At 48.0% G+C, this 24,833-nt stretch overlaps 2 protein-coding genes across 6 annotated transcripts in view; one reads left to right on the top strand and one right to left on the bottom strand.

Annotated features, from left to right (window-relative positions):
- LOC149327703 (ubiquitin carboxyl-terminal hydrolase 8-like) overlaps positions 1-24,833 on the top strand; it is a 269,416-nt gene that overhangs the window by 484 nt on the left and 244,099 nt on the right. The window lies entirely within an intron of this gene.
- Positions 1,920-24,725, bottom strand: LOC149327708 (uncharacterized). 3 transcript variants are annotated; one of them, XR_016285927.1, is made up of 4 exons: positions 24,478-24,725; positions 24,323-24,410; positions 5,902-6,025; positions 1,920-2,463 (listed from the first exon to the last, which is right to left on the bottom strand). XR_016285927.1 is itself a non-coding variant. In XM_089562394.1 (3 exons), exons 1-3 carry the CDS (start codon positions 24,676-24,678, stop codon positions 2,453-2,455), a joined length of 300 nt encoding a protein of 99 aa, XP_089418520.1. In that variant the 5' UTR covers positions 24,679-24,718; the 3' UTR covers positions 1,920-2,452. The 3 variants fall into 3 exon arrangements, 1 of the variants encoding a protein (XP_089418520.1); XR_016285928.1 differs by having other exon boundaries at positions 5,918-6,025; XM_089562394.1 differs by lacking the exon at positions 5,902-6,025 and having other exon boundaries at positions 24,478-24,718.

Raw genomic sequence — 24,833 nt, 5'->3', positions numbered from 1 at the left:
AAGGAATGGGGATATTATTCGAGCTTGCTTTTCGTCACTGTTGCTATGTATCACATGAAACTTTGTGAATGTAGGTTTCTTTTTCGAAAAAAAGTCTGCTGCCTCGTTCCGCACTCTTTTAAGAGAGCGATCAGGTTTTGAAAGGGGGGGAGCCATAAAAAATTGATGTTTTTCGGTCATGGTGCCAGCCACCCACCATGGAGTCCAACAAGGGGACGCGACAGGAACTTGAAAGAAAGTCCTGCCCACGCCAGCTGTACACCTTAACTATAACCTAATATGACTCAACACAGGGTAGTTGGTCACACACGGTTAACCCTCGCCGCCAGGAAAAAGAGGAAAAAACCAAGAAGGGAGGAGGATACAGGAAAGTTGTAAGAAAGGAGATAGGAAAGTGAAAGATGGAGAGGAGAACAGGAAAAGGCGACTGCCGATTTCCCCCGGTCGGGTCAGGCCGGAGGTGCCGTCTACAGGAAGCTGGGGCCAAAGTGGTGTGTTGCCTCCGCCGAGGGGCCTTAAAGGTCCAAACGCTCGGCATCGACTCAACCACCAGGATCCCCTTTTCCCCGGACACGGCGATGCCACGCACGGCTAAGCGCGGATGCTCGGGTCCGTGGTGACGCATTGTTCACCATCCTCCCCCTGTGGGGATGTCCCTGCGGATGCTCGGGTTAACCCCGTGGTGTCGCCACTCACCAACGTCTGCATGCTGCAGACGCCTCCCTGCGGGGAGATTTCTGTAATTGGTCGTACAATCGTACAAAAGCATCAAGATTCGGGAGACCTGGCAGGTATGCTCACTGTACCTAAATGATCTTCCTGCAATCCTTAAGTATTCCCAACCTTTAATGTATGCTGACGATTTTATTTGAATCAGACATGCACTGGAAAACACATATTAAACACCTCTGTTCGAAGCTCACTCCCGTTCACATATCCCATTACACGCATTCTTTACTTTTCCTTCTTTCATGGTCACCTCTCTTACTGCATGAGTCTTGGGGTGCCCCTCTCACAACTTATCTCGAAGCTGTAATTTGTTCGCAAAAATGTGCCTTAAAAATTGTTACATTTTCAAGTCGCGGTCAAGTTACCCTCTTGGCCCAGAGGGCATTACAGAGGGGGAGTGATGCAGTGAAAAAAAAAAACAGTGCAACATACGTAACAAACAGTTCGACAAGAATGTAACAGAGACAAAAAAATTAACAGAGGCTAATGTTATGGCACAGTATTTCGAGAAAGCGGGATAAACAAAAAACGACATATACAAAAATACAGGCAAAACTGAATACAGGCGTGAACATGTGCTGCCGTTCAATGCATCATACGAATTAAAAATTGCACAAACTATACACAGAACCCGAGAGACCAATGATCCTCTTTCTCCCATTACGAAATACAAAATTTCAACCTGCTTCCATCTCATAATGTGCACAGGAAAAGGCTCACAGAATTTAACGGAGCCCTGCTCAAGAATTCTTTGCCAGTACACATCAAGCATGCCTGTAACTTTAGTTCAGCTCTAAAGAAATACCTTTTGAAAATTATTGTGATGTTGAAATGAAATTGTGACTTCATATTATTACATTGCCTATGCTGTGTGCATCGAGAATTATTTTCGTAGTTGTTAATTACTTTCCTCCTCTGCTGTGTTAGACTTTATATCATATGTCACCACTGGACCCTTTACTAGCCAATGGCTGTGGGTCCAGCAACAGTTTTGTACTTTGAAAGAAATTCTGCAGATAAACAACGAATGAATGAATTTGGCGGTTGTAGGAGAATGCCACACGGTAATCCATGCATAATAATGCCTTACGCATCATTACAAAGAAGATGCACACCCAAAAGTTAGGTGTCTGTACCCCACGATGGATATACAGCACAAGACAAGGGACAGGAACAGTAAAGGACACACGGGCGCTATCAAATCAATTTTATTTAAGAGGCACAATCAATATGTAGTCCAACAAGGGCAGTATGTGAGGTCAACTCGCTCTTGCAGACTACAATCCTTTAAAGACGCGAGCTACTGCCCCTAATCACCCTTCATGAAGGAGCCAAGGCAGCTCCGAAATGTCGGGTTTTAAAATAATGATTTGTTTGGAGAAGTGTCCAAAATTTATTATGAGAAATCCAAGTGTGACACCACCAAAAACATGCAAGATATGTGCTGAAGAAAACAATTTGTCACCACGATTCTTTTGATTACGCCAGTACTCTACACGAATGCATTAAACGAGCCATTAATATGAAATGAGAGCAGTGTGCGAGAAAAAGCTGGCTTGGCAGTTCCAACAATGTACAAACTGAGGACATCCTTAATGTGCGTTGTTTGGTAAATGCCTTGTCTTGGCTGCTGAGCGTTTGGAACATTGCAGGACGTCCTTGGGGTGCTTGCCGTTGTCCGACGAGACATTCCTCTGTAGCTAAATCGGTGCTTGGACAGCTCTCATATCTTGTCTGAAAGAAAAAAAAAAAATGACTGTCGACTTGCATAGTTAGCCCAAATGCAAATTAGGTGTGCTAGAAAAACTTGTTGTTGGGCTAGTTGTTAAGTTGGTGTAAAGAAAGTATGCTAGCACTGTGTGGCCATTGGTTTGCATTGATATTCGTAATATTACTTATTTGAAGAAATAGATAAAACAGCGCAACGGAATGACGAGACAAGAGAAGGACAAACACCAGCGCTGACTAACAACCAAATGGTTTATTGCTGAAGGCACGGCAGCATATAAATGGCACAAGTAAAAACACAAGAAAAGCTAGGTAACACCTGTATCAGCAGCCCATCGATAAATCTACTACCTAAGGAACATGCGTATCATAATCAGTGTTGTTCCTATTTTCAGTCAGGTTATGTGGTCGTGCGGTATCTATGTCTCATGCTTTTCTTGTGTTTTTACTTGTGCCATTTCATTTATATGCTGCCTTGCCTGTAGCAATAAACCATTTGGTTGTTAGTCAGCGCTGGTCCTTCTCTTGTCTCGTCTTCCATTGCGCTGTTTTATCCAATTTTTCAAACATGTACCAACCAGCCCGTATTTCGCCTCTTCTGGAATATTGCTTATCAATGCATTCTGTGTGTTTGCATGGCAAGGATAAGGCAGCTATATGACACAATGCTTATTAGAGTCGTTCTGGGCATGCAAGTCACAACTTCCGTTCAACAGAAAATCCAGAGTCGTCTGCGTTGTGAAGCACGTGGCCCACCTGCCACCCAGGCCACGTGAGCGCCCTCGGAAGCTGTCGACTGTCGCAGACGCCTGTTCACTGGAGGCCCAGAACTGCAGACGGCTTTATCCGTGCATGTGGGCTTGAGTGTTTCAAAATACGTGCCATGTTGCACTAGAACAGGGCCTGAGCCGCGTCCCTAACCAATTCAAAACGGCTTTTCTATGCGGGCAAAAACAGTGGTTCCATTACCCTTCTGGTTCGACACTGATTGCTAGGCCTCCTTTGTGGGTCATCCACCGGTAACGTCTTGCCCATTGCAGCCAACACAACATGGTAAACCGTGCCTTTGCATTGAACAGTAGCCACTGCTCTTGCATAAAGAAGTGAGTTCTTCTGTCAGAAAACAACGGCATGTTTCGGGTAATAAACCCCAATAAAAATAAACTGTGCATGCTGTACACGATAGCTCTTCTCTCCATCCCACCTCTGAGCTGATTTCTGAACAAACAACGGACTACGACAGAACTACTTTGGGCACTCATCCTCGGCTCTCCACTGTGGCCTGAAGAGCAGATATACCAAGACGCACTGAGTCGAGGCATATCGAGCCATGAGATAGACACATTAGGTCTCCTCGATTTGGCTGCACTTTCTATACCAGTTCAGGAGGTGCAGCACTCTCGCACTCAATTTGACTTCGTGCTGCACGCGTTTTCTCACGCAAGTAGTACAAGGTGCTCGGCATGTTCCGTAGCAGACAGCTCCGCAGCTATGCTTGTTTTAGGGGGCGACGTTGAGACCATGGTTGAGATGGCTGCATACCCTGCACTGCGCGCCTTCACCAAACAGATGAAATGACAGTGCGCACACGTGTGTGTATGTGCGTAAGTTCTCATCCTTCTGTCCAGCCTTGCACGTTGCTTTACGCCATCTCTCGTTTGTGTGCAAATATTACTATTAGACGCAACACGATGGAGCATTTCCATAAGAGGCAGACGCTGCAATGTTCTTTAATACGTGGGTGATCGCAGCATTTTGTGATGACTCACCACGACATCAGTATACCGCCGCTTACAGCACCAATTGACTGGCCTTGAGGTCGCCGTCAGCCCACACCTTTGCCTGCCAGTTAGTCTATGATGGTCACTCGGCCGTCACCGTCCGCCAAAAGTCAACGCGAGTTGTTGAGTTCAAATAGAGTCCGAGTTATCAGGAAACTCTTCCCTTCTGTAACTGTGGCAGTCACCTTTGGATAGAATGGCAACAGCCTGAATCACGCGTGTGAACTCTCAAAGGTCGTCTCGACCGGAAGTCTGAGTAACTTATCAAATTCAAACTTCGTTGACTCTTCAAAGTTGAATCGATGACGGTCGACCGGCCAGCGCCCCTTTGCACAACGCAACGGAAAGGACGGTGCCAACTTGTTCACCACTTTTGGAATTTCATAGCCGAGATGCGCCACGTCGAACATATGCTAGCTCAATCCTGCGGGTATGTCAAACCACACGACAAGCACCGACACACGGCCGCAGCAGACAGACGTTCCTGCACTTTTGCAAGAACTGGCCACAACCACAAGAACTGGCGCTGCACTGGCATGGCACTTATGTGAACTCGTGCAGAGCAAGACCTACTGAAGTACAGACCTGCACAGACGGCACTGCTCCAGTGCGCATGTCCTAGGCGCTGCACCGACAGTGTGTGTGCGAAGACGGTGGTTGCATGCTTTGGATCTCTCCCGTCGGTCGCGTGCTTACCGGTCACGCACACTACTGTTTTTGGATAACACTGCGAGTGTGCACGATGGCGGCATGTGCTGGAACTGAAACGCTACCGGCGGTGTGGCGCTAATATATACCTGTTGGGAAAATGGCTACCTCCATTACTTCAATGAAGACATTTTTATCGTTTGTCCATGTGATCATCAGTTTATCTATGTTAAGTGCGATGGTGCCAACGAAATGAAAGGATGCAGAAAAGAGACGCTTCTTTTTTTTCTGTCGAAAAGCGGAAACCATTGTGGTTGCTTTGATTGCCAGTAATGAGAGAGCAAAGAAACACAAAGTGAGCGAGTTAAAAAGCACGCATGAAATGGCAAACGATGATGATGATCATAGCAGATGAACAGGGCAACCGAGCGCCCTCAACGGCCAAAAAGCAAACGAATGTTGGCGCACGCTGCTCCATAGGACCCCACCACATGTGCAGGTCAGCAGTTCACTGGGTCTTGGTGCAGAGTGTGCAGCCAAATTGAGAGGTCTCCTTGATTTGGCTGCACAGTCTGCACTAGTTCACAAAAGTGCCGTGCCAGTTCTTAAGCGAGTGTAGCCTGACACTAGTGCATTCAGAGCAGTGGGCAAAAGTGCCGAAACTTTCGTAAGCTGAAGCCGTGTCTGTGTTGGTGTTTGCCGCGTGGTTTGACATATGAGCGGTATTGTGCTAGCTGTACTGAACGCTGTGCATTTGTTCAAAGTGGCGCATACCTCGTGGAGAGGCTATGAAATCTGTTAATTCCAAAAGTGGTGAAGAATTAGACACTGTCCTTTCCGTTGCATTGCGCAAAGTGGTGCAGTCCGGTCGACTGTCTCACCGATTCAACTTTGAAGAGGCAACAAACTTTGAATTCGAGAGGTTACTCAGACTTCCGCTCGAGATGACCTTTGACAGTTCATACAAGTTATTCAGGCTGTTGCTGTTCTATTGAAAAGTGACCACCGCAATTACAGAAGGAAACAGTTGCCTGACAACCCGCGTCCTCTGTCGGCGGATGGTGATGGCGAGGTGACTATCAGAGACCAACTGGCAGGCGTAGGTGTGGGCTGACGACGACCTCAAGGCCAGTCGATTGCTGCAAGCGGAGGTGTACTAATGTCGTAGCGAGCCATCACAAACGTTGCGAACACTGACGTATTAAAAAAATTAGGCAGTGGTTTAGCTCTGGTTAAGCCTGGATATACAAGCGAAAAGCTTCAGTTATGCTTGGTTTGACGTCATGGCTGTCGCAGTTCGCGCACAATGCACTGGGTAAGCGACACGCACACACATATGCGCGCACACACACACATGTATGCGCACTGTCATTTCAGCTGTATAGTGACAGCACGGGTATGCAGCCATCTCAACCATGGTCTCAATGCCATGTGTGCCTTCTGCGTCCACGTTTCTTGCACCAATACCAGTTTTTTCTTTCAACATGAAGCAACTCGCCCAAACTAGAGTTTTACTTATTAAAAGCATTGAAGGTCTAGGGACAGTAAACAAAAAATATTTTAAGTGAGTAGAAGTAACCAATTCATTTCATTTCTATATTCCAGTTTTTTGCGCAATACAAGAAACTGAGACGGCGAGAAAAAAAGCAGTGTTCCACCACTGCTTGGCAAGCCTCGCCGCCCCTGAATTTTGGCAGCAGCACATGATGCACGAAAAAAAATACATAGATATTGACTGCCGTATGAGCATTCAGGGGTGGAAAATTGAAACAACACTTGGTACAAAATAACTCTGCATGACAGCAACATATACACGAACATGTCACATATTGATAATACCAGTTGCTACTGTAGAAATAGAGACTACATTCTTATACTATCACAAACAGCATTTCGAGCATGATGCTTTCAAGCAAAAAATAATGTTTTAGTTAACAGCGCAGTTAGATATACAGGTTGCAAATAGAAGACAGTGACATGGTACTAAGTTCATTCGAGAAAGGTGTGTTTAGAAGCCGAGGCAAGATAGACCCGAGTATAATGAAACCATAGTTGGTTCTGACTTGTGGGACTGCATACGAGCCACAGCTTCTAATGTGATAAGAAGAGTGGCGAGGTGTGACAAGATTAGAAAAGTAGGTGTCATCTTTGCATGTTGTTCGCTTATAAAAGAATGCAAACCTGTAATCAAACAAGTGTCTCACAGACACAATCCTGTTCTCTCGGAAAATTGGCGTGATCGGAGGATCATACGGTAAACTGGCAACAGCACGACCATTCTTTTTTGGAGAATAGAAAGTTTGTTAACAATCGTCACAGTCGTATTTCACCACACAAGAAAACAGTAACTTAAACTGAATAAAAACGTGTAATAGAGATTCATCCTGACCTGCAAGGGTAAAACATATTTAAGGCGATATAAAAGTCCAATAAATAGATCGAGAAAGGTAAGACATGGGCATCCCATGTCATTGTCGATGTAAACATAATGCCAAGAGATTTGAATCTATCCACGTATCTGATAGTATCGTGACCTAAATAAATCGGGGGCGGATTTAGCACCTGCTTTCCCTTGGGATAGAAAAGTGACGCAGCAGTTTTTTTCTTGTTTATTTTCAGAGCATTGTTGAGTGACCATGTTTCCAAGGCGAATAGAGCTTGGTTTGCAGTGTCAGCAAGTGATTGGATGCTATCGGAGCTAAAGAAAAGGCTTGTGTCGTCCGCGTATATGATGCAAGTCGCTTTCTCGTACAAAATAGGAATATTGTTTGCATATATGTTAAAGAGGAAGGGACCAAGAATACTACCCTGAGGTGCGCCTTTTGTTATGGCTAGTATGTCGGAGCAGTAGCAGCCAATTTGTAGGTACTGAGATCTCGAGCCTAGATATGATAGGATAAGGTTCGGCGGTGGACCACGAATGCCATAATGTTCCAGTTTTGCGAAAAGGATACGATGGTTAATGTTATCGAAAGCTTTGGTGAAGTCGACAAAAATACCAAGCTCCAGTAACTTTTTGGAAAACAATGAAGCACATATTCCATCTGTGCAAGTAGGGTGTGTTCTGTCGATCTGTGAGGTGTGAATCCGCAATGATAATCGGTTATTAATGAATACTTGTTAATAAATTTTGGCAGCCTTAGTAGAATTATTTTTTCTAAATCTTTAGAAAAGTATGGGACGACCGATATAGGCCTGTAGTTGCCAAGGACATTTTTATCGCCTTTCTTATAAATTACTACAACTTTTTCCAGTTGTATATCAGCAGGAAAGACACCTGTCTGAAGTGCTAAGTTATAAATGTGCATCAAACATTGAACTATTTCGGGAAGGATGTATTTAACAGGCCTGCTCTGGATGTTATTAACGTCGAGGCTATGTGGGCTCTTTATGTTATTATGAATGGAGTATACCTCTGGTTCGACAGTTGGCTCACAAAACATAGATTCTGAGGTTTTTGTACCCAAAAAATGATATATACCTGCAGGAACACTGGAACTGTGACTAACATCTGATTCAGTGATGTATTCATTGAAGGCATTAGCGAGATCTATTCCTGAGATAACACAACCATCGATTTCGAGACTTGTTGGAGACTGGGTGCATAATTCTTTGTTTAACCCTTTGAAGGTTTTTGCCGTATATGTACGGCAGCGGTTTTCTGTCCCGCAAGGTCTTTGCCGTACGGGTACGGTTTCGATCTTCCGCTTGAAATTTTGCGCCAAAAGAACAATGCGTGCTCACTGGGGGGTGCTGCCACCTCTTAGGACTTACAAGAAGTGTTTGAATTTTGTGCTGCCTTCTTACGGAGATAAGCAGAACTTATGTTTGGCTTTAGCGCGGCGGCACAGACTGCGGCAACACCCGTTTTGTAGTTTTGGTTTCGCCGCGTGATCGCAACGGAGTCGCGCGAAATTTGAGTTTTCTTTTTGTCAGCACTATCTTGCAGGGGCTGCCGAAGTTGATTTCTATCTTTATTGGCGCTGCTCTTAGCTTGCTTATCACCGTTGCTCGCGAGGTATTCTCGCCCTCTGTGGCAACGCGCCTACGCGGTTTCGATTCCGCCGCGGGATCGCAACGGAGTCGTGCGAAACGTGTTTTCTCTTTGTGGGCACTGTTTTGCAGAGGCGGCGAAAGTTGATTTCTATCTTTACTGGTGCTGCTCTTAGCTTGCTTATCACCGTTGCTATTCTATTCTATTGAACATTTTCCAGTTGTGAGTGATGCTGTCACCAAAGTACTGTTCCCAATTTTTTTTTACTATTTATTCTCGATTATACACATTTTGTAGATTCAAGATCCGCAATAAAGTAATTTGACCACCTGGGAAAGTTTTCTTCAAAATAATTCGACCCTCAAAGGGTTAAGAGTGCATTTAGTTCCCTCCATTTTTCTCTGGGATTTTTAGCAAGGCGATATGCAAGCAGATTTGCATAGTATTCATTTCTCGCAATCTTGATCTCTTTACTTGCTTTATTATGGAAAGATTTGTATTGTGCAAGTAGTTCAGTAGTTTTGGTTCTGATAAAATCTGCGTACAGTTTGTGTTTCTTACTAACAAGGCAAATAAGTCGACGCTGTTAGTAGTGTAATGGCCAGTCACGAGATGGCGCCATGTATTGGTTGGTGCGCCGTCGGCGTTTCACCTTTTCTTTGCTCTGTGCGTGTGTGTTAATAAAAAATGGCAGCTTGACAGTGTGTGTCGTTTCGTTGGCTTCGTGCCAAATCCACTCAATCCGCGACTCCCAAGGATCTGGTCACCCTGCGTACTATTAGGATCGGGTGAGCGTGGTCGGGCCGGAGAAGGGACAAGGAAGGCGGGAGACGGGGTTACGAAGAGAAGCAAGGAAGAACTTTATACAGGAATATTTACATTATTTACAAAAAGAGAGCAACTGAGAATGAACAACCTCAGTGAAAGAGAACTTCTTCAGGAGTCAACAGGAGTGCACTCGAGTCCCAAAACAACACCTCGTTAAATAGTCTTCGTATTCCCCAGATCCCTGACTGGGGAATAAACTTCCAAGGATGACGTCCAGTTGCATAGGCAGACGTGGACTCCGGAGGTACCGCCCACGGCTGGGCGGTGCTGGCTGTCCCGCTCTCCCGCAGCTCGGTTGATGGGAGAGGGTAGAGGCTCAGTAATTAAACACTGCTTTCACTCAGCACACCACCACTCTGTCCGTTGACCTGAGGGTCGACTCGGCCACGGGAAGCCGCCATCGCCGCCGCATCTTCGGCCTTCGGCGGTCTTTGACCTTCGCCGCTGCCACCGTGGTCTCTCGGTCCTGGAAGTTCGCTGCCTTAATCCATTTAGGCAGGAGGGGAGCGCGAGCTGCCTTAATCCACCCAGTCAGGGGGGGCCCAAACCCAACAGTACTCAACAAAACCAACAGGTTATGGGCCCAGGACGACGGATTGCCTTGATTGAGTGATGAAAAGGTGCGACCAAGTTGAAGCAGTGAACGTCAAGCTATACCACCTTCACTACGTCGTGCCGATGTCTCCGGAAGTTTTAGACAGGCGTGAGCGTCGTGAAACTGTCGGGAAGAAGTGCGTCTTTTTTTTGTAAGACTGACCGTCACACGACACCAGCGTTGCTGCAGACTCCATGTTGGATGTGTGCGGAAGACGCTTCGACTCATCCGACGTGAGTACAGCAAAATTGTCAGGAAGAAGCGACTGACAAAATTTTTTCAGTGGATGTTAGTCGCGAAATTTTTCGGGAAGAAGTGACTGAAAAATCGTTATCGTTTTCGCTTACGCTAACTGAGAAACAGCTGCGAAAAAGAAGTGCGTTGTCCCTCTTTCGTTCGAGGATCAGCGAACATGGCATTAGACGAGTTTAGACTGCCGAAGTTGTCATCAGATAACTATCACACATGGTCGATAAGGGCAAGAGCTGCTCTCGTATAGAAGGGATGCTGGGAAGCGATTGACCCCGGATTCTCGAATAGAGAAATGAACGAGCGAGAAAAGCAGACTGACAAAAAGGCCCTGACCTTTCTGTTCCTTATCGTCGAGGACAACTACTTGGAGGACATCGGGACTTGCAGAACTGCAAAAGAAGCCTGGAGTACGCTGCAGGAAATGCACTCAAAGTTTGGACTCTTGCATATACTCCAGTTGATGGGCGATTTTTTCAATGTGAAAATGAAGAGAGACGAGTCAATGCAAGATTGCCTAGGAAGATTGATGGTGCTGCATAGGAAGTTGTCAAGTGCAGGCTATGCATTTACAGGCAGAGAGGTTGCATTAGTGATGCTAATGGGGCTTGCTGACTCATATGAACCGCTCATTCTGAACTTGGAGCAAGACGAACAAACCCTCTCGACCAAAGCAGTGAAGACAAGGCTGCTGATCGAAGAAAAGAGGAAGCTGCGTCGTGAGGAAGATCGGTTAAGCGACGAAGAGAGTCAGACGAGGGCCCTAGTGACTACAGCTCGATTAAGGACTGGCAGCAAGCAACCCAGTGAGAAGGTGCATCATCAACTCACTGTCAAGAAGGACGACAAGGTTCGTCAGCGCACCTCAAGTATGCAAAAGAAGAAGGTGCGATGCTTTGCTGGTGGCAAAATTGGGCATATAGCCAAAGACTGTGACCCGTTTCAAGACAAAGGGGATGACCAGAAGAAGAGAAACTCGTCACAGGCAAAGGTTGCAACACAGATGGCTTTATGTGCCAAAAATGTGATAACACCACCTCCTCACGTGTGGCATCTTGATAGCGGTGCTACAGATCACATGACATCGCACAAGGCAAAGATCACTGACTTCAAGCCATGCGAGTCAAGAGTGGAAACGGCAAACAAAGAATACATGTGTGTCGGACTACTTGCGACTACTTACATAAGCCAGTTCAATGAACATCCCACAGAAGAACATTGGAATGGGATAAAGCATATTCTTCGCTATGTGAAACATACAAAGAATAATGCACTAGTCTACCAGAGAACTGGGAAGTGCATACAAGTCTTTTGCGACGCAGGCTGGGCTAGTGACGAGGCTGACAGGAAGTCATTCAGCGGGTACGTGTTCATGCTAGCTGGTGCTGCGATTTCCTGGAGTAGCAAGAAGCAGCGAGGCACTGCCTTGTCAACAGTCGAAGCAGAATATGTAGCAATGTGTCACGCTAAAGAAAAAAAGTAGTGTGGTTCCAAAATTTCATGAAGAAACTTAATGCGCACGAATTCATGCACAAACCACAGATTTTAATGGCTGACAACCAGGGTGCGATTGCGCTTGCGAAAAGCCAAGTTACTTCAGATAGAAGCAAACACATTGACCTCAAGTATTATTTTCTGAGAGAAAAGTTCGAAGAGGGAAAGTTACAACTCCAGTACATCGGGTTGTCGAAGAACTGTGCTGACCTCTTCACTAAGGCCTTAAATAGAATGTAAGGATAAAGAAGAAGATACGTCCGATGACTGAGAGGACGAAGACTAGGTGGCAGTGCTCTCGCGAGTTTTGCCAGCGCTACGCTTGTGTGTGCTTCGCCGACCTGATCCCGGGCTGTTGCCGTCGCCGTTGCCCCAGTACCTCGTGATAAACCCCCCTTTACATTTGGTGAAGGAGACGGGGTACGACGCCCCCTACGCGCAAGATGTCTGAGGACGTCCAACATCAGGCCGTAAAAGTAGGCCAGGCTGTCATCTGAGCCAGCTCCCTTCGTCAACGGGACCCGACCGTCTTCAGCGGGACCGACGAGAACGATGTTGAAGATTGGCTCACATCATACGAGCAGGTGAGCGTCTACAACAAATGGGACGATGTGACGAAGCTAAACAACGTCATTTTTTATCTCGCCGGTGTGGCTAACCTCTGGTATCGCAACCATGAGGCAGATCTTCAAACCTGGTTGACGTTCAAGACTAAATTTTCAGAAGTACTCGGTCGACCGGCGGTCAGGCAACTCCAAGCCGAACAGCGATTGCGCGAACGATCTCAGCAGGCTAGTGAAAGCTTCACTAGCTACATTGAAGATGTTGTTGATTTGTGCAAGCGGGTCAATCCTCTTATGTCAGAAGCCGATAAGATCCAACACATCTTGAAAGGCATTGATGACAATGCTTTTCAGATGCTTTCAGCGCGCGACTTGCGTACCGTTGCTGAAGTTGTTACGCTCTGTCAAAGCTTTGAGCAGTTACGCAGGCAGAGGATTCTGACACGCCAGCAGCCAAAGCAGGTCGAGTCGCTCGCTGGGCTCACGCCTGCTCCCGACCCCTCGCTGCTACAGCAGATTAAAAAGAAATCTCATTTCTGTCGTTCCATCGTTCCCTCCCTCCCTGTTCTCTACGTAGGCTTTATTTCCAAGCAATACAACCCGCTTTAACTTTTGCCGCGCCCGCTTGGTGGTCTCGCAGCGCCAATTCCCGCCTTCGGGAGAAGGTTGTTTCTGTGCAGCGCGTCCCTCTTCTCGCCATCACAGGGGCTTTCCGCACAACGCGCACGGCTGCGCTTCAGGTACTCCTCCGGGTACCCCCTCTTCCCTTGGAATTGGATCGCCTCTGTGCAGAGTACAACCTTTTAAACTTATTTATTTATTACCTCAAAGGCCCCAGTTGTGGGGCATTGCATGAGGGATGGGCGGATTACATGCAGATTACATAAAGATTACAGAGTACATAAAGATCAGGATACATAAAGATGACTGATTACATAAGGATGGCCTCAATCTTTTTCTTGAAGTTGATGCAGATGACGATGAGTACGGCTTCCGGCGGCAGATCGTTCCAGTCCCGAGATGATATGACAAAAAAAGAACGGAAATGAGATGTAGTTCTTGCAGCGGGTGGGTATACGGTCTTGATGTGGTTGTTGCGGCTAGAAGGACGATGAGCTGTTAATATGATAGATGATCCTAAAGGTGAATGATAGAACTTGTGGAGTAGGCATAGTCGAGATATTTTTCTTCTAGTTTCAAGGTTAGGCAAGGATGCTCTGGATTTTAAAGAGGACACGCTAGTATAGTAAGAGTAGTCACAATAAATAAAACGGATAGCGCGGTTTTGAACTTTTTCAAGGATTATAGAAAGGTTAGATTGATGAGGATCCCATACTGCTGATGCGAATTCTAGTTTAGGTCGGACGAATGTTTTATAAGCTAATAATTTGATAGAAGGGGTAGTAAAACGAAGATTTCGACATAGGAAGCCAAGGGTGCGGTTAGCGTCGTTAGCGATGTTCGTGATATGCGAAGACCATGTTAGGGTATGAGTTAAGGTGATGCCAAGATACTTACAGGAAAGAACAGATGATACTTCAGAACCGAAAAGAACTTATTTTGAGGGAATATGGGATTGCCTGCGATGAAAAGAAATCATGCATGTTTTAGTAATATTAAGGGACATTAGCCAATGCTTGCACCAAGTTTCGATTTGGGTTAGATCAGTTTGGAGGGTGTCAGAGAGTCAGTTCTGCTGGTGATAGGGCGGTAGATTACACAATCGTCGGCAAATAATCGATGTTCGAGTTGACGTTAGAGGGAAGATCGTTAATGTAGATTAGAAAAAGCAAGGGTCCAAGCACTGTGCCTTGTGGTCCACCTGAAGTAACGGGGGAAAGAGGTGACGATGATTTGTTAGCGTAGACAAATTGCTCTCTGTTGGTCAAAAAATTTTGTAGCCATTTTAACACCAAGTGGCTAGGGTTAAGACGTGAAAGTTTTAGTAGTAATCTTTTGTGGGGTACCTTATCAAATGCTTTTTCAAAGTCAAGGAAGAGCGTGTCAACGGGAATGTTTAAGTCAAGATGAGAGCTAAGATCATTAATAAAAAGGGCTAGTTGGGTGTCACAGGAAAGTCCTTTTAGGAAGCCGTGTTGGTTAGGATGAAAAAACTTGACCGAAACTAAAAATTTCACGATGTGAGAATAAATAACATGCTCCATTAGTTTTGAACAGAAGCTCGTAAGAGAAATAGGGCGGTAGTTTTTACATGAAAACGATGAACCTTTCTTGGGGACTGGAACGATCTTACCGATTTTTCAGTCTTGCGGAAGCACGCCTGATGATAATGACTGTTGAAAAAGATGGCACAAAATGACACTAACCACGTTTTTAGTATTTTTTAGCACTTTAGAGTTCAAGCCATCAATGCCAGATGACGATGACACTTTCAATGATTCAATTAGTTTCCTAATACCATTGCTATCGAACAAATGTCTGGCATAGCCGGATGATCGAAGACAGGGAAGTGCGGTAATTCGCCGTCCGGTTCGTTAATAAAAACTGAACAGAAAAAAGAATTTAGAACACGATAGACATCATGTTCCGGAATGAGAATATGGACCTCATCATGTAAAGTAATAGGTGTGTTGCGTGAAGGATTAATGGATTTCCAAAACTTGTTAGGATTAGTGCGAAGCATACAAGGTAATACTGATGAAAAAAAGGAACGTTTAGTTCGGTTTTCCAGAGATTGGAATGTTTTTTCAGCACAATGGTACTTTTTCCATGAGCAGTCAGTGTTCACACGTCTGGCTGTACGGAAAAGCCTTTTCTTCTTGTTATTAAGGCGCTTCAGATCGTTGTTAAACCACACAATGATTTTTCTGTGATCGGATGATTTTTCTGTGATCGTGATAGTAGGGATGGGCTTATCAGTTGATGCATTTTGTGTATGAAAAGGGACCAGTTAGTTTCTACTGACCGGCTTGAAAAGTCATGGACGAACCACGCCCCAAAATCGGCTAGTTCTGTGTTCATGGCAGCGTAGTTACCTTTGTCGTATAATGTAAGTGTTTTTTTGGTTTTCTTCAAGCTTGGGACTTCGAATGAAAATTTGCTTAGTATAATGGAGTGGTCACTAAGTCCGGGTAAATGAAGTGGCGTAGAAACTTTATCAGGGTGGGAAGTGAGAATGAGATCGAGAATGTTGGAGGAATGATCAGTTTGCCTAGTAGGTTCAGATACGACTTGAGACAAGCCAAAGGTTAGGCACGTGTTAACAAAGTCACTTACAATGTTATTTTTTGATGTAATGGTGGGAAGATCGGACCAGGTAATGTCAGGAAAATTGAAGTCACCATAAAAAAAGAATGGGAATGTGCTGATAGGACATAGTTATCACGCGGGGTGCTTCGTGTAAGTGAGCAACAAAGGAATCAGTCAGATCAGGGGGTCGATAGCAAACACCAATGATAACAGGAGGGAACGAGGCATGACACTTAATGAAAAGGAGTTCGAGAGGGGAATCAAGTTTAATCTCGGAACAAGGATAAGAATGATGAACACCTATTAGTACACCTCCTCCTCGCCTATTAATTCTGTCGCGTCTAAAGATATTGAAATCAGGAAACATGGAAGTTACTTCGGAGTCCGCTACTGTTGAATTTAGCCATGTTTCGGTTAGTACAATTATGTTGATCTCCGTAGTGCGTATAAGACTTTCGAGGGAATCTAACTTCGGTACAAGGCTGGAGCTTAGGCTTTTCGGGAGGATTACGTAGTAGCTATGGGGTGCGGGGAACAACTTCGTTTGAAATATGGTCATAAATGTAGGTAGTGCTGCCGATGATTAACTTATTGTAGCGGAGTTTGTATTTTCCACTTTGTGATTTACCAAATGCAAGTAGCTGTTTCCTGGCAGAGAGGGTAGTTTTCGAGTAATCTTCCGAAATACTGTAGGAACTGTTCTTTAGTTTGCTAGCAGAGGAAAGGATTTTCTCTTTTGTTTTGTAGTGAGCAAAGTTAACAATGATTGGTCTGTTTTTGTTGGCATCAAATTTTCCTAGTCTGTGAGCTCTTTCAATGTCTGTGGGGGTGATTGTTATATCTAGTTTTTCTTTGCATACCTCCGTGATCAAGTTTTCAGATTCAGCCCACGGCGTAGATCCCGTCACCTTTGGCGGTCACACTTACCTACCGTCTGATATCTTGCCCCGCTTTGATCCCTGGTGCGACCATCCCTCTCTGGCTTCCTCATTCTCCTTCGCCCGTCTTCTCCCTTCTCACTTTCCCCCTCAGTCCTCCCTTCCCGGCCTTCATATATTCCCGGATGGCTCTTATACGTCCCACTCTGCGGGTGCTGCTTACGTCGCATTCTCGTCTGCGGAACGTGGGCCGGTTTCGTCTCGAGACAGCCTCCAGTGCCTTCTGCGCAGAGGCTGTTGCGTTTCATGAGGCCTGTTGTTACGCCCCCTCTCCTTTACCCTTGCATGCCTACTCTGATTGCCTGTCTCTCCTTCAGGCTCTGCACTCTCTTTCAACGAACGATTTACGCGTCCGCGACATCAAGCGCACTCTTGCCGCCATTTCTCGTCAGCGTCCTGTCTTCCTCTATCATGTCCCCGCCCACTGTGGTGTCTGGGCCGCCTCACTGGCGTCGGCGCGTGGCCTCCTGCGGCCGTCGTGGCTGTCACCCTTGTCAGTGCGCACCCGCATGCGTACCACCGTACTCAGGCTTTGGTCGGACACCTGGACCGCGGAACATTCGGACACCCTCCTGGCTGTTTCTGTCCCCTCTATTAACCGCCTCCCGCACTCTTTCCCTCCACCCCGATCTCTTGTCCCTCTCCTAACTGGCCACGGTCATTTTCCCTCGTACTTCCATCGTTTTGCCCTCCTTCCTTCGCCTTCTTGTCCATGCGGGGCAGCTGTGGGGGATGTTCTTCATTACCTGCGTGCCTGCCCTCTCACCGCAGACATAGCAGCAGGGCTTCCCGGCTATCCGCACTTTCTTTCCCCTCATGACTTCCCCTCTTTGCTAGGTTCCCCTCGGTCTCGTGCATTGCTTATTCGCGTTGCTGTTTGCGTTTCTTCCCTTCTTTCACCTGTCTCTCGTGTTTATTCCCGCCCGGATGGCTCGTAAACCTCCCTGCCATTTCTGTGCCTCCCCATGTCTCATGTGGTCGGGGGCACCATAAGGTCAATATTGGTGGGTCGTGGATGGTATGTGGACCTTGATATTTGCTGGCTTTGCGTGCACACGCAGTCTTTGTTTTGTTTGCTTTTCGTTTTTTCACGTTTATTTTTAATTTTTTTTGCCATTCCTTTTCTTTCCTCTAGCTGTTATATTTTTCATGTTTTAATTGTTTTTTTTAACTTTCGCTCCTTCTATTTCTTTGTTTTTTTTTACCTGCCTTTTGTCATTTACTTGATCCTCTTTTCTATTTCCCCTTTTTTATGTACCCCTTTTGCTTTCTTAAGCCCAGTATCTCCTGTTTGTTCGTTTTTTTTCTCCTCGCTTTCTTTTCCTGTCTCTTCTTCCTTCTTACAGATCCCTGCACCTTCCCTCCTCCTGACCACCTGCGAGCCTGTCAGAAGAAACTAGGCACGCTGGACCCATCCCTGTTTCATGTTCATTTCGTCCTTCATAATCCTTCAGGGGCGTCTTGCCTTAAAAATCACATTTCCCTGACCATCATTTGTGCCTTTTCTTTTCTTTCTTGTAATTGGTTTTTCTTAAATTTTCTCTTGGGCGTTGTCCCCTTTTCTTTTATGTTTAATTGGATCGCCTGCGATAACCTCTGGTTGGGTGCGGGCTTCCTCTCCAATTTTTTTGTTTATTTTATTTTATTTCTTGAGAGTTTACAATAAAAGGGGAAGAAGTGGCACGTCAACTTCCCTTTCTGCCGAGCGCCCAAGACCGACCATCGTATCTGGCTCCAGCGCTCCGACAGACAATTCAAGAACAAGTTGCTGAGGCTCTTCCACCAACCCATCCGTCACCACCTGTCACAGTTCCGCTGACGTTGTCGCCAGACCACCTCCTGTCACGGCTCCAGTGACGTATGTCGATGCCGTCGCAAGACTGCAGCCGCCACTCTATAGTGCACCTCCGGTGCCTTATTGTCGACCTGCTCCAAGGATCAGCGATTCCTGGCGCACAACAGACAATCGGCCAGTTTGCTTCTTTTGTGGCCTTCCTGGTCACGTAGCCCGGCAGTGCCGCCGTCGTCTCCCAGAAGCGGAAATTCCTCCCCAAGCTGCTGGGTACTGGCCTCCAACGAGTTGGTACTCTGTGCCTGCTGCGCCGCCGCAAAGTCGTGCTTTCTCCCCGGACCATTCTACCCTCTCCAGCCGCCGGACCTCTTCTCCACGACGCAGGTCTATCTCACCTATGCGACGTCGCCCCACCGCTAACCAGGAGGAAAACTACGCGCCGCAGTTCCTGAGGCGAGAACTGCGTCCACATCGAACTTCGAAAGGCCGCATCCGTCAGCACCTAACCTCATTGAAATTTCCATCGGCAGCGTTTCTGTCATGGCGCTTGTCAACACTGGTGCTGCGGTTTCCGTCATGGACGCAAAGCTGTGTAGTTCATTAAGAAAAGTAAAGATGCCAACGCTCAGAACATCCAGCCGTCGGCAGCGTGTACTGCTCGGGTTGTCATCAAGGGGACCATCTATGTCGTCGAGTTCGTTGTACTGCCCTGCTGTTCTCATGCTGTTATCCTGGGCTGGGATTTCCTATCGCGCCATGCTGCTATCATCGATTGTGCTCGAGCTGAAGTCGAGTTCTCTGACCTGGCTGAAGCTGTCTTGGACGGTGCCCCTTCTGGTGCCTGTGTTAATGCCCTCGTTGCCGAAGACATTGACCTGCCTCCCTGCTCTTCAGTTCTTGTACCCCTCTCTAGCGGCTCTCTTCGCGACCACACTGTCCTCTTCACACCGTCCCCTATCTTTCTGCGCCGCAAGTGTCTTCCTCTGCCACACGCCGTACTGACTATGTCCGCTGGCCTCTCCGTACTGTTCGTCTCTAACCCATTCTCATTCCCCAACACCTTGCGCCTAGGTGAATGTCTCGGCACTGTACAACCATTCGAGTCTCTGCTCATCCGTGAAGAGACTGACAACGCGCCGCACCTCTCCATGGCCGCACTCAGCCGCTGCGCCCGATCCTTCCTCAACCAAAGCCTTCCTTCGCTCCATCGACGACAACCTTCCAGCGCCGCAAAGGACCCAGCTTCTTACTTCATCAGTTTCGCTCGTCATTTGACCCACATCAAAGTTCCTTGGGTGAAACTTCCACTGTCACCCAGGGCATTGACACAGGGGACCACGCACAGCTGCAACAACGTCCCTATCGTGTGTCTGTCGCCGAGCGCCAAGTTATTGAAGACCAAGTCGACAAGATGCTCCAGAGCAGCACCATTCAGCCCTCAAGCAGCCCTTGGGCGTCGCCTGTAGTGCTCGTAAAAAAGAAGGATGGCTCCATACGCTTCTGTGTCGACTACATTACGTGCAAGGATGTTTATCCCTCCCTCGCACAGACGACGCCCTGGACTCTTGGCAAGGGGCAGAATTCCTTTCCTCCCTCAATTTGCGTTCCGGGTACTACAGGCAAGTCCCTATGAAAGAGGCCGATCATCCCAAAACCACCTTTGTGAGACCGGATGGCTTGTATGAATTTACGGTGATGCCCTTCGGACTTTGCCACGCCCCCGCGACTTTTGAAAGAATGATGGACACAATTTTGCATGGACTTAAGTGGAAGACATGCCTTTGCTACCTGGACGACATCGTGGTCTTTTCCCCGGACCTTGACACCCACCTCTCCCGCTTGAAGCACGTCCTGACCTGCCTCTCTGACGCCGGCCTGCTGCTGAACTTAAAAAAATGCCGTTTTGCCGCCCGCCAGTTAACCATCTTAGGTCATGTTGTCTCTAAGCAGGGTGTTAGTCCCCGACCCAGCGAAACTTCGTGCTGTGGTTGACTTTCCCAAACCTACCTCCATCAGAGACCTCCTGCGCAGCTTCCTGGGTTTGTGCTTGTATTTCCGCTGGTTTGCGTCCATTGCTGCGCCTTTGACCCAACTGCTGTCTGGAAGTGCGGATTTATCACTGTGGTCCCCAGCGTGCGAAGACGCACACAACACCTTGCACCGCCTCCTCACAGCGCCGCCCATTCTGCGCCATTTCGACTCGGCCGCTCCTACCGAAGTGCACACGGACGCCAGCGGTGTTGGCCTCGGCACTGTCCTCGCCCAACGAAAACCCGGCTTTGACGAATACGTCGTTGCCTACGCTAGCCGCACACTCACACCAGCAGAACGCAATTGCTCTGTAACTGAAAAAGAGTGTTTGGCGATTGTATGGGCCGTCGCGAAGTTTCAACCGTACATCTACGGGCGCCCTTTTGACATTGTGACCGACCACCATGCGCTCTGTTGGCTCTGCAACCTGAAAGACCCCTCCAGCCGCCTCGCTAGGTGGGCCCTTCGGTTGAAAGGATGTGATATCCGCGTCGTGTATCGTACCGGCCGCAAGCATCAAGACGCCGATGCACTGTCCCGCTGCCCCCTCCCAGCCGAGATCGCCAGCCTCTCCACCTCCGGGGCTTCTTTGCCCTTGCTTCGCATCAGCGACATGCCTTCGGCGCAGCGCATGGATCCATGGATCGCTTCCCTTCTCGACTTTCTCGCCAACCCGACGACTACTTCACCGTCATGTGCGCTCCGCCGCCAAGCTGTTCATTTTGCGATTCGTGACAACCTACTTCATCGCCGCAACTACAGCTCTGAAGGCCGCAAGTGGCTGCTCGTTATTCCCCGTCACTTACGCTCGGAGATATGTGCATATTTCCATGCTGGCCCCCCACAGCGGTCACGTGGGCGTTTTCAAGACCTATACCCACATACGGCTGCGCTACTACTGGCGCGGAATGTACACCTTCATCATGAAATACATGCGCTCATGCCTCCCCTGCCAACATCGCCAGACATCTCCCCATCGTTCCGCTGCAGAGCTGCAGCCGTTACCATGCCCTCCACGGCCATTCGACCGCGTTGGCATTGATTTATACGGTCCGCTTCCATACACTGCAGCCGGCAACCGTTGGGCTAATGTGGCGGTAGATCACCTCACACGATATGCCGAAACTGCTTTTGCACTGATTCATTCTTCGTCACGGTGCACCTCGTGAACTGCTAAGTGACCGAGGCCGCGTGTTCTTATCTGACGTGGTAAAAGCGCTTCTCCAAGAGTGCAACACAATTCACCGAACCACCACCGCCTACCATCCGCAGACAAATGGCCTCGCTGAACGATTTAACCGCACCCTCGGAGACATGCTGTCCAAGTACGTCGCTTCTGACCACACGAATTGGGATCTCGTCCTTCCGTACGTTACTTATGCGTACAATACCGCTACGCAGTCCACCACCGGCTTCTCTCCCTTCTTCCTACTTTACGGCCGCCAACCCTCTGCTACTATCGACACAATCCTCCCTTACCACCCTGATGAATCCGAATATCGGCCTGTTTCCGAAGCCTGCCGCCAAATCGCCCGCTCACTCAAGACTGACACCCAGTATCGCCAGCGCTCCCATCTCGACCAAGACTAAGCCTCACCGAACTACTTTTCTGGCGCCCTTGTGTGGCTCTGGATCCCTGCAGGAACTCCCGGTCTCTCCTCAAAATTTCTAGCCAAGTACCATGATCCCTACCGTGTCCTGGAGCGCACCTCTCCGGTTAATTATGTCGTGGAACTCCTCACGCCATCTTCTGACCTCCGCCGCCGCGGACGGGAGACCGTTCCTGTCCAACGCCTCAAGCCATACTACGACCCCGCCATCTTGCCATCACCCTAAGTCGCCAGGATGGCTCGTCTTGTCCCCGGGGTGATTGTGATGATAAAGAAGAAGATGCGTCCGATAACTGAAAAGACGAAGACGAGGTGGCAGTGCTCTCGCGAGTTTTGCCAGCGCTACGCTTGTGTGTGCTTCCCCGATCTGATCCCGGACTGTTGCCGTCGCCATTCCCATTGCCCAGAACGACTCTGTGAATGTCTGGGCATCAAAAGTGTGGGCGCAATGACTGTCCATTAAGGGGGAGCATTAGCAGTGTTGTGATTGTACTTCTGGCCACGTGGGCCTGATCAAGCAGCAACCGTGAACAGCCAAGGTCGACAACCTCGCAACGACGGCGGTGCGGTGGTGCTTGTGATGGCCCCCCTCCTAGCCTAAGTGGATTAGTGCAGCAGACTTCCTTGAGCGGAGGTGACCATGGCAACAGCAGCGAAGGCCGAAGATGCGAAGGGGGCTTAAGGGTGCAAATTTGACAGCGGCAACCACAGCGGAAGCGGAGGCGACGTGGCGGCGCCAGTCAGGCTGAGTGTATACCCTCGGGTCGTCAAAAGACGGAGGGGTGCTACGCACAGTCACGCTGGCTGTTAATTGAAGACGGCTGTGTCCTCGACAAAGGTCTCGTGTTCTGGACATCCGGCGGGGAAGCACGTTCGTTCACCTGCTGGTAGACTGCGGGAGATTCCTTTCCAGCCGTGTCGAATTAGTCAGCATCTACCCCTTCCCATCGACCGAGCTGCGAGAGAGCGGAACAGCCCGCACTGCCCCTGCCGTGGGTGGTAACACCAGCGTCCCCTTCAGTCCATCCGATTGGACAGTGCTCTTCGAACTTTATTCCTCAGCCAGGGATCTGGGAAATCCGAACCATATTTAACTCGGCTGTGAGTGTGGCTGAGAGAGAAGCCTGCTAACTCCCGTCGACTACGGTTGACGAAGACGTTCCCTTCCACTGAGAGTCATTCTCAGTCACTCTTTGTAAATAATGTAAATAAGTGTATAAAGTTTTCTTTGCCTTCCTCCTAACCCAGTCTCCAATCCTCCTCGTCCCATCTCTGGTCCGGCCATGCTACCCGGATCACAACAGTAGTGTAATGGCCAGTCACAAGATGGCGCCATGTATTGGTTGGTGCGCCGTCAGCGTTTCACCTTTTCTTTGCTCTGTGCGTGTGTGTTAATAAAAAATGGCAGCTTGACAGTGTGTGTCGTTTCGTTGGCTTCGTGCCAAATCCACTCAATCCGCGACTCCCAAGGATCTGGTCACCCTGCGTACTCAACAAAACCAACAGACGCGTCATCCATGGTTTGCGTGCCTTCGAACATGGTGTGACCGCAATTATAGGGAAATAAGGATTATATATCAGAGTAAGACGGCCAAGAAATCTTGAATAGGCAATGTCGGGGGAAGCCTCACTGTACACGGGAGTCCAATCTACATGAGAAATTCGCTCTTTGAATTCCTCAAGCCGCCTCTGAGTGACAAGCTGCCGTCGAATGGCGCAGGTAGGCTGCGGGCAAGAAGATGCATGAATAGACAGGCAGATGATCACCGATGTCAGCCGCGATACGCCCCATAAAAGCACTGTTCAGATCATCAGACCTAGTACAGAGGAGCAAGTGCATGTGACACGGGTCGGCTGGTTAATTAACATTCGAATGCTGTAGCTTTCTAAGATAGTTGTGATTTGTAGCTGTGCAGGTTCAGTGCTACCCGTATCTATAATGAAATCACCTGCCATGTAAGACCGGCAGTGTTCAGATGAGAAGAAAGAAAGCTCGCGAAGGTTATCTGATTATGAAATTTCACGAGTCATGGCCCCGACTGAAAGGGTTGAGCCTTGTCCATCCGTCCAAAAAGCAGCGAGCGCGCGCTCTACTTACTAGCCCCTACAGCGACGTGACATTATTACCTTACCATTTTTGGCGCAGTTGACGCGCGGATCGATGCTCTCGAGACCTGTGAGCTGCGCAGGAGGCACCATACCTCCTCGCACACAAGGAGCCTGGGGTAAAAAGCAGAAACGCGCGTTGACAATGCACGCACACTCACAGAGCCGACGGGAGCCTTACAGTGTTCACTTGTCCCACAGTAGCTTCTTGCATTTGCTTCTCACGGAGTGCATTCAGTATACTCATCTCCTCAACCTTCAGCTTGCTCATTTGGTACTTGAGCCTCTGCACAGTTGACAAGATCAACGCTTCTTCTTCCTTCAAGTAGTGAGCGTAGCGCAGCCCCGCCATGTTGTGCAGATGCAGATGCACATGCACCATGGAGGAAGTTCATGACATGCACGCACGCACGAAGCCGGCCGTGCGAAAACAAAACACAGTTGCGCTACCTATAATAAAAAAAAGTAACTATTTGTAAAGAACGCATATGTTTCGAACGCATTAACACATCGAGGAAGGAAATTTTCCTTTCTCCA

The sequence above is a fragment of the Amblyomma mixtum genome, chromosome 10, assembly GCF_055824585.1.
Source record: "Amblyomma mixtum isolate Tamu chromosome 10, ASM5582458v1, whole genome shotgun sequence".
Lineage (NCBI taxonomy): Eukaryota > Metazoa > Arthropoda > Arachnida > Ixodida > Ixodidae > Amblyomma > Amblyomma mixtum.
Note: the sequence above shows the minus strand (reverse complement) of the source record. Positions and strands in the feature narration are given on the sequence as shown.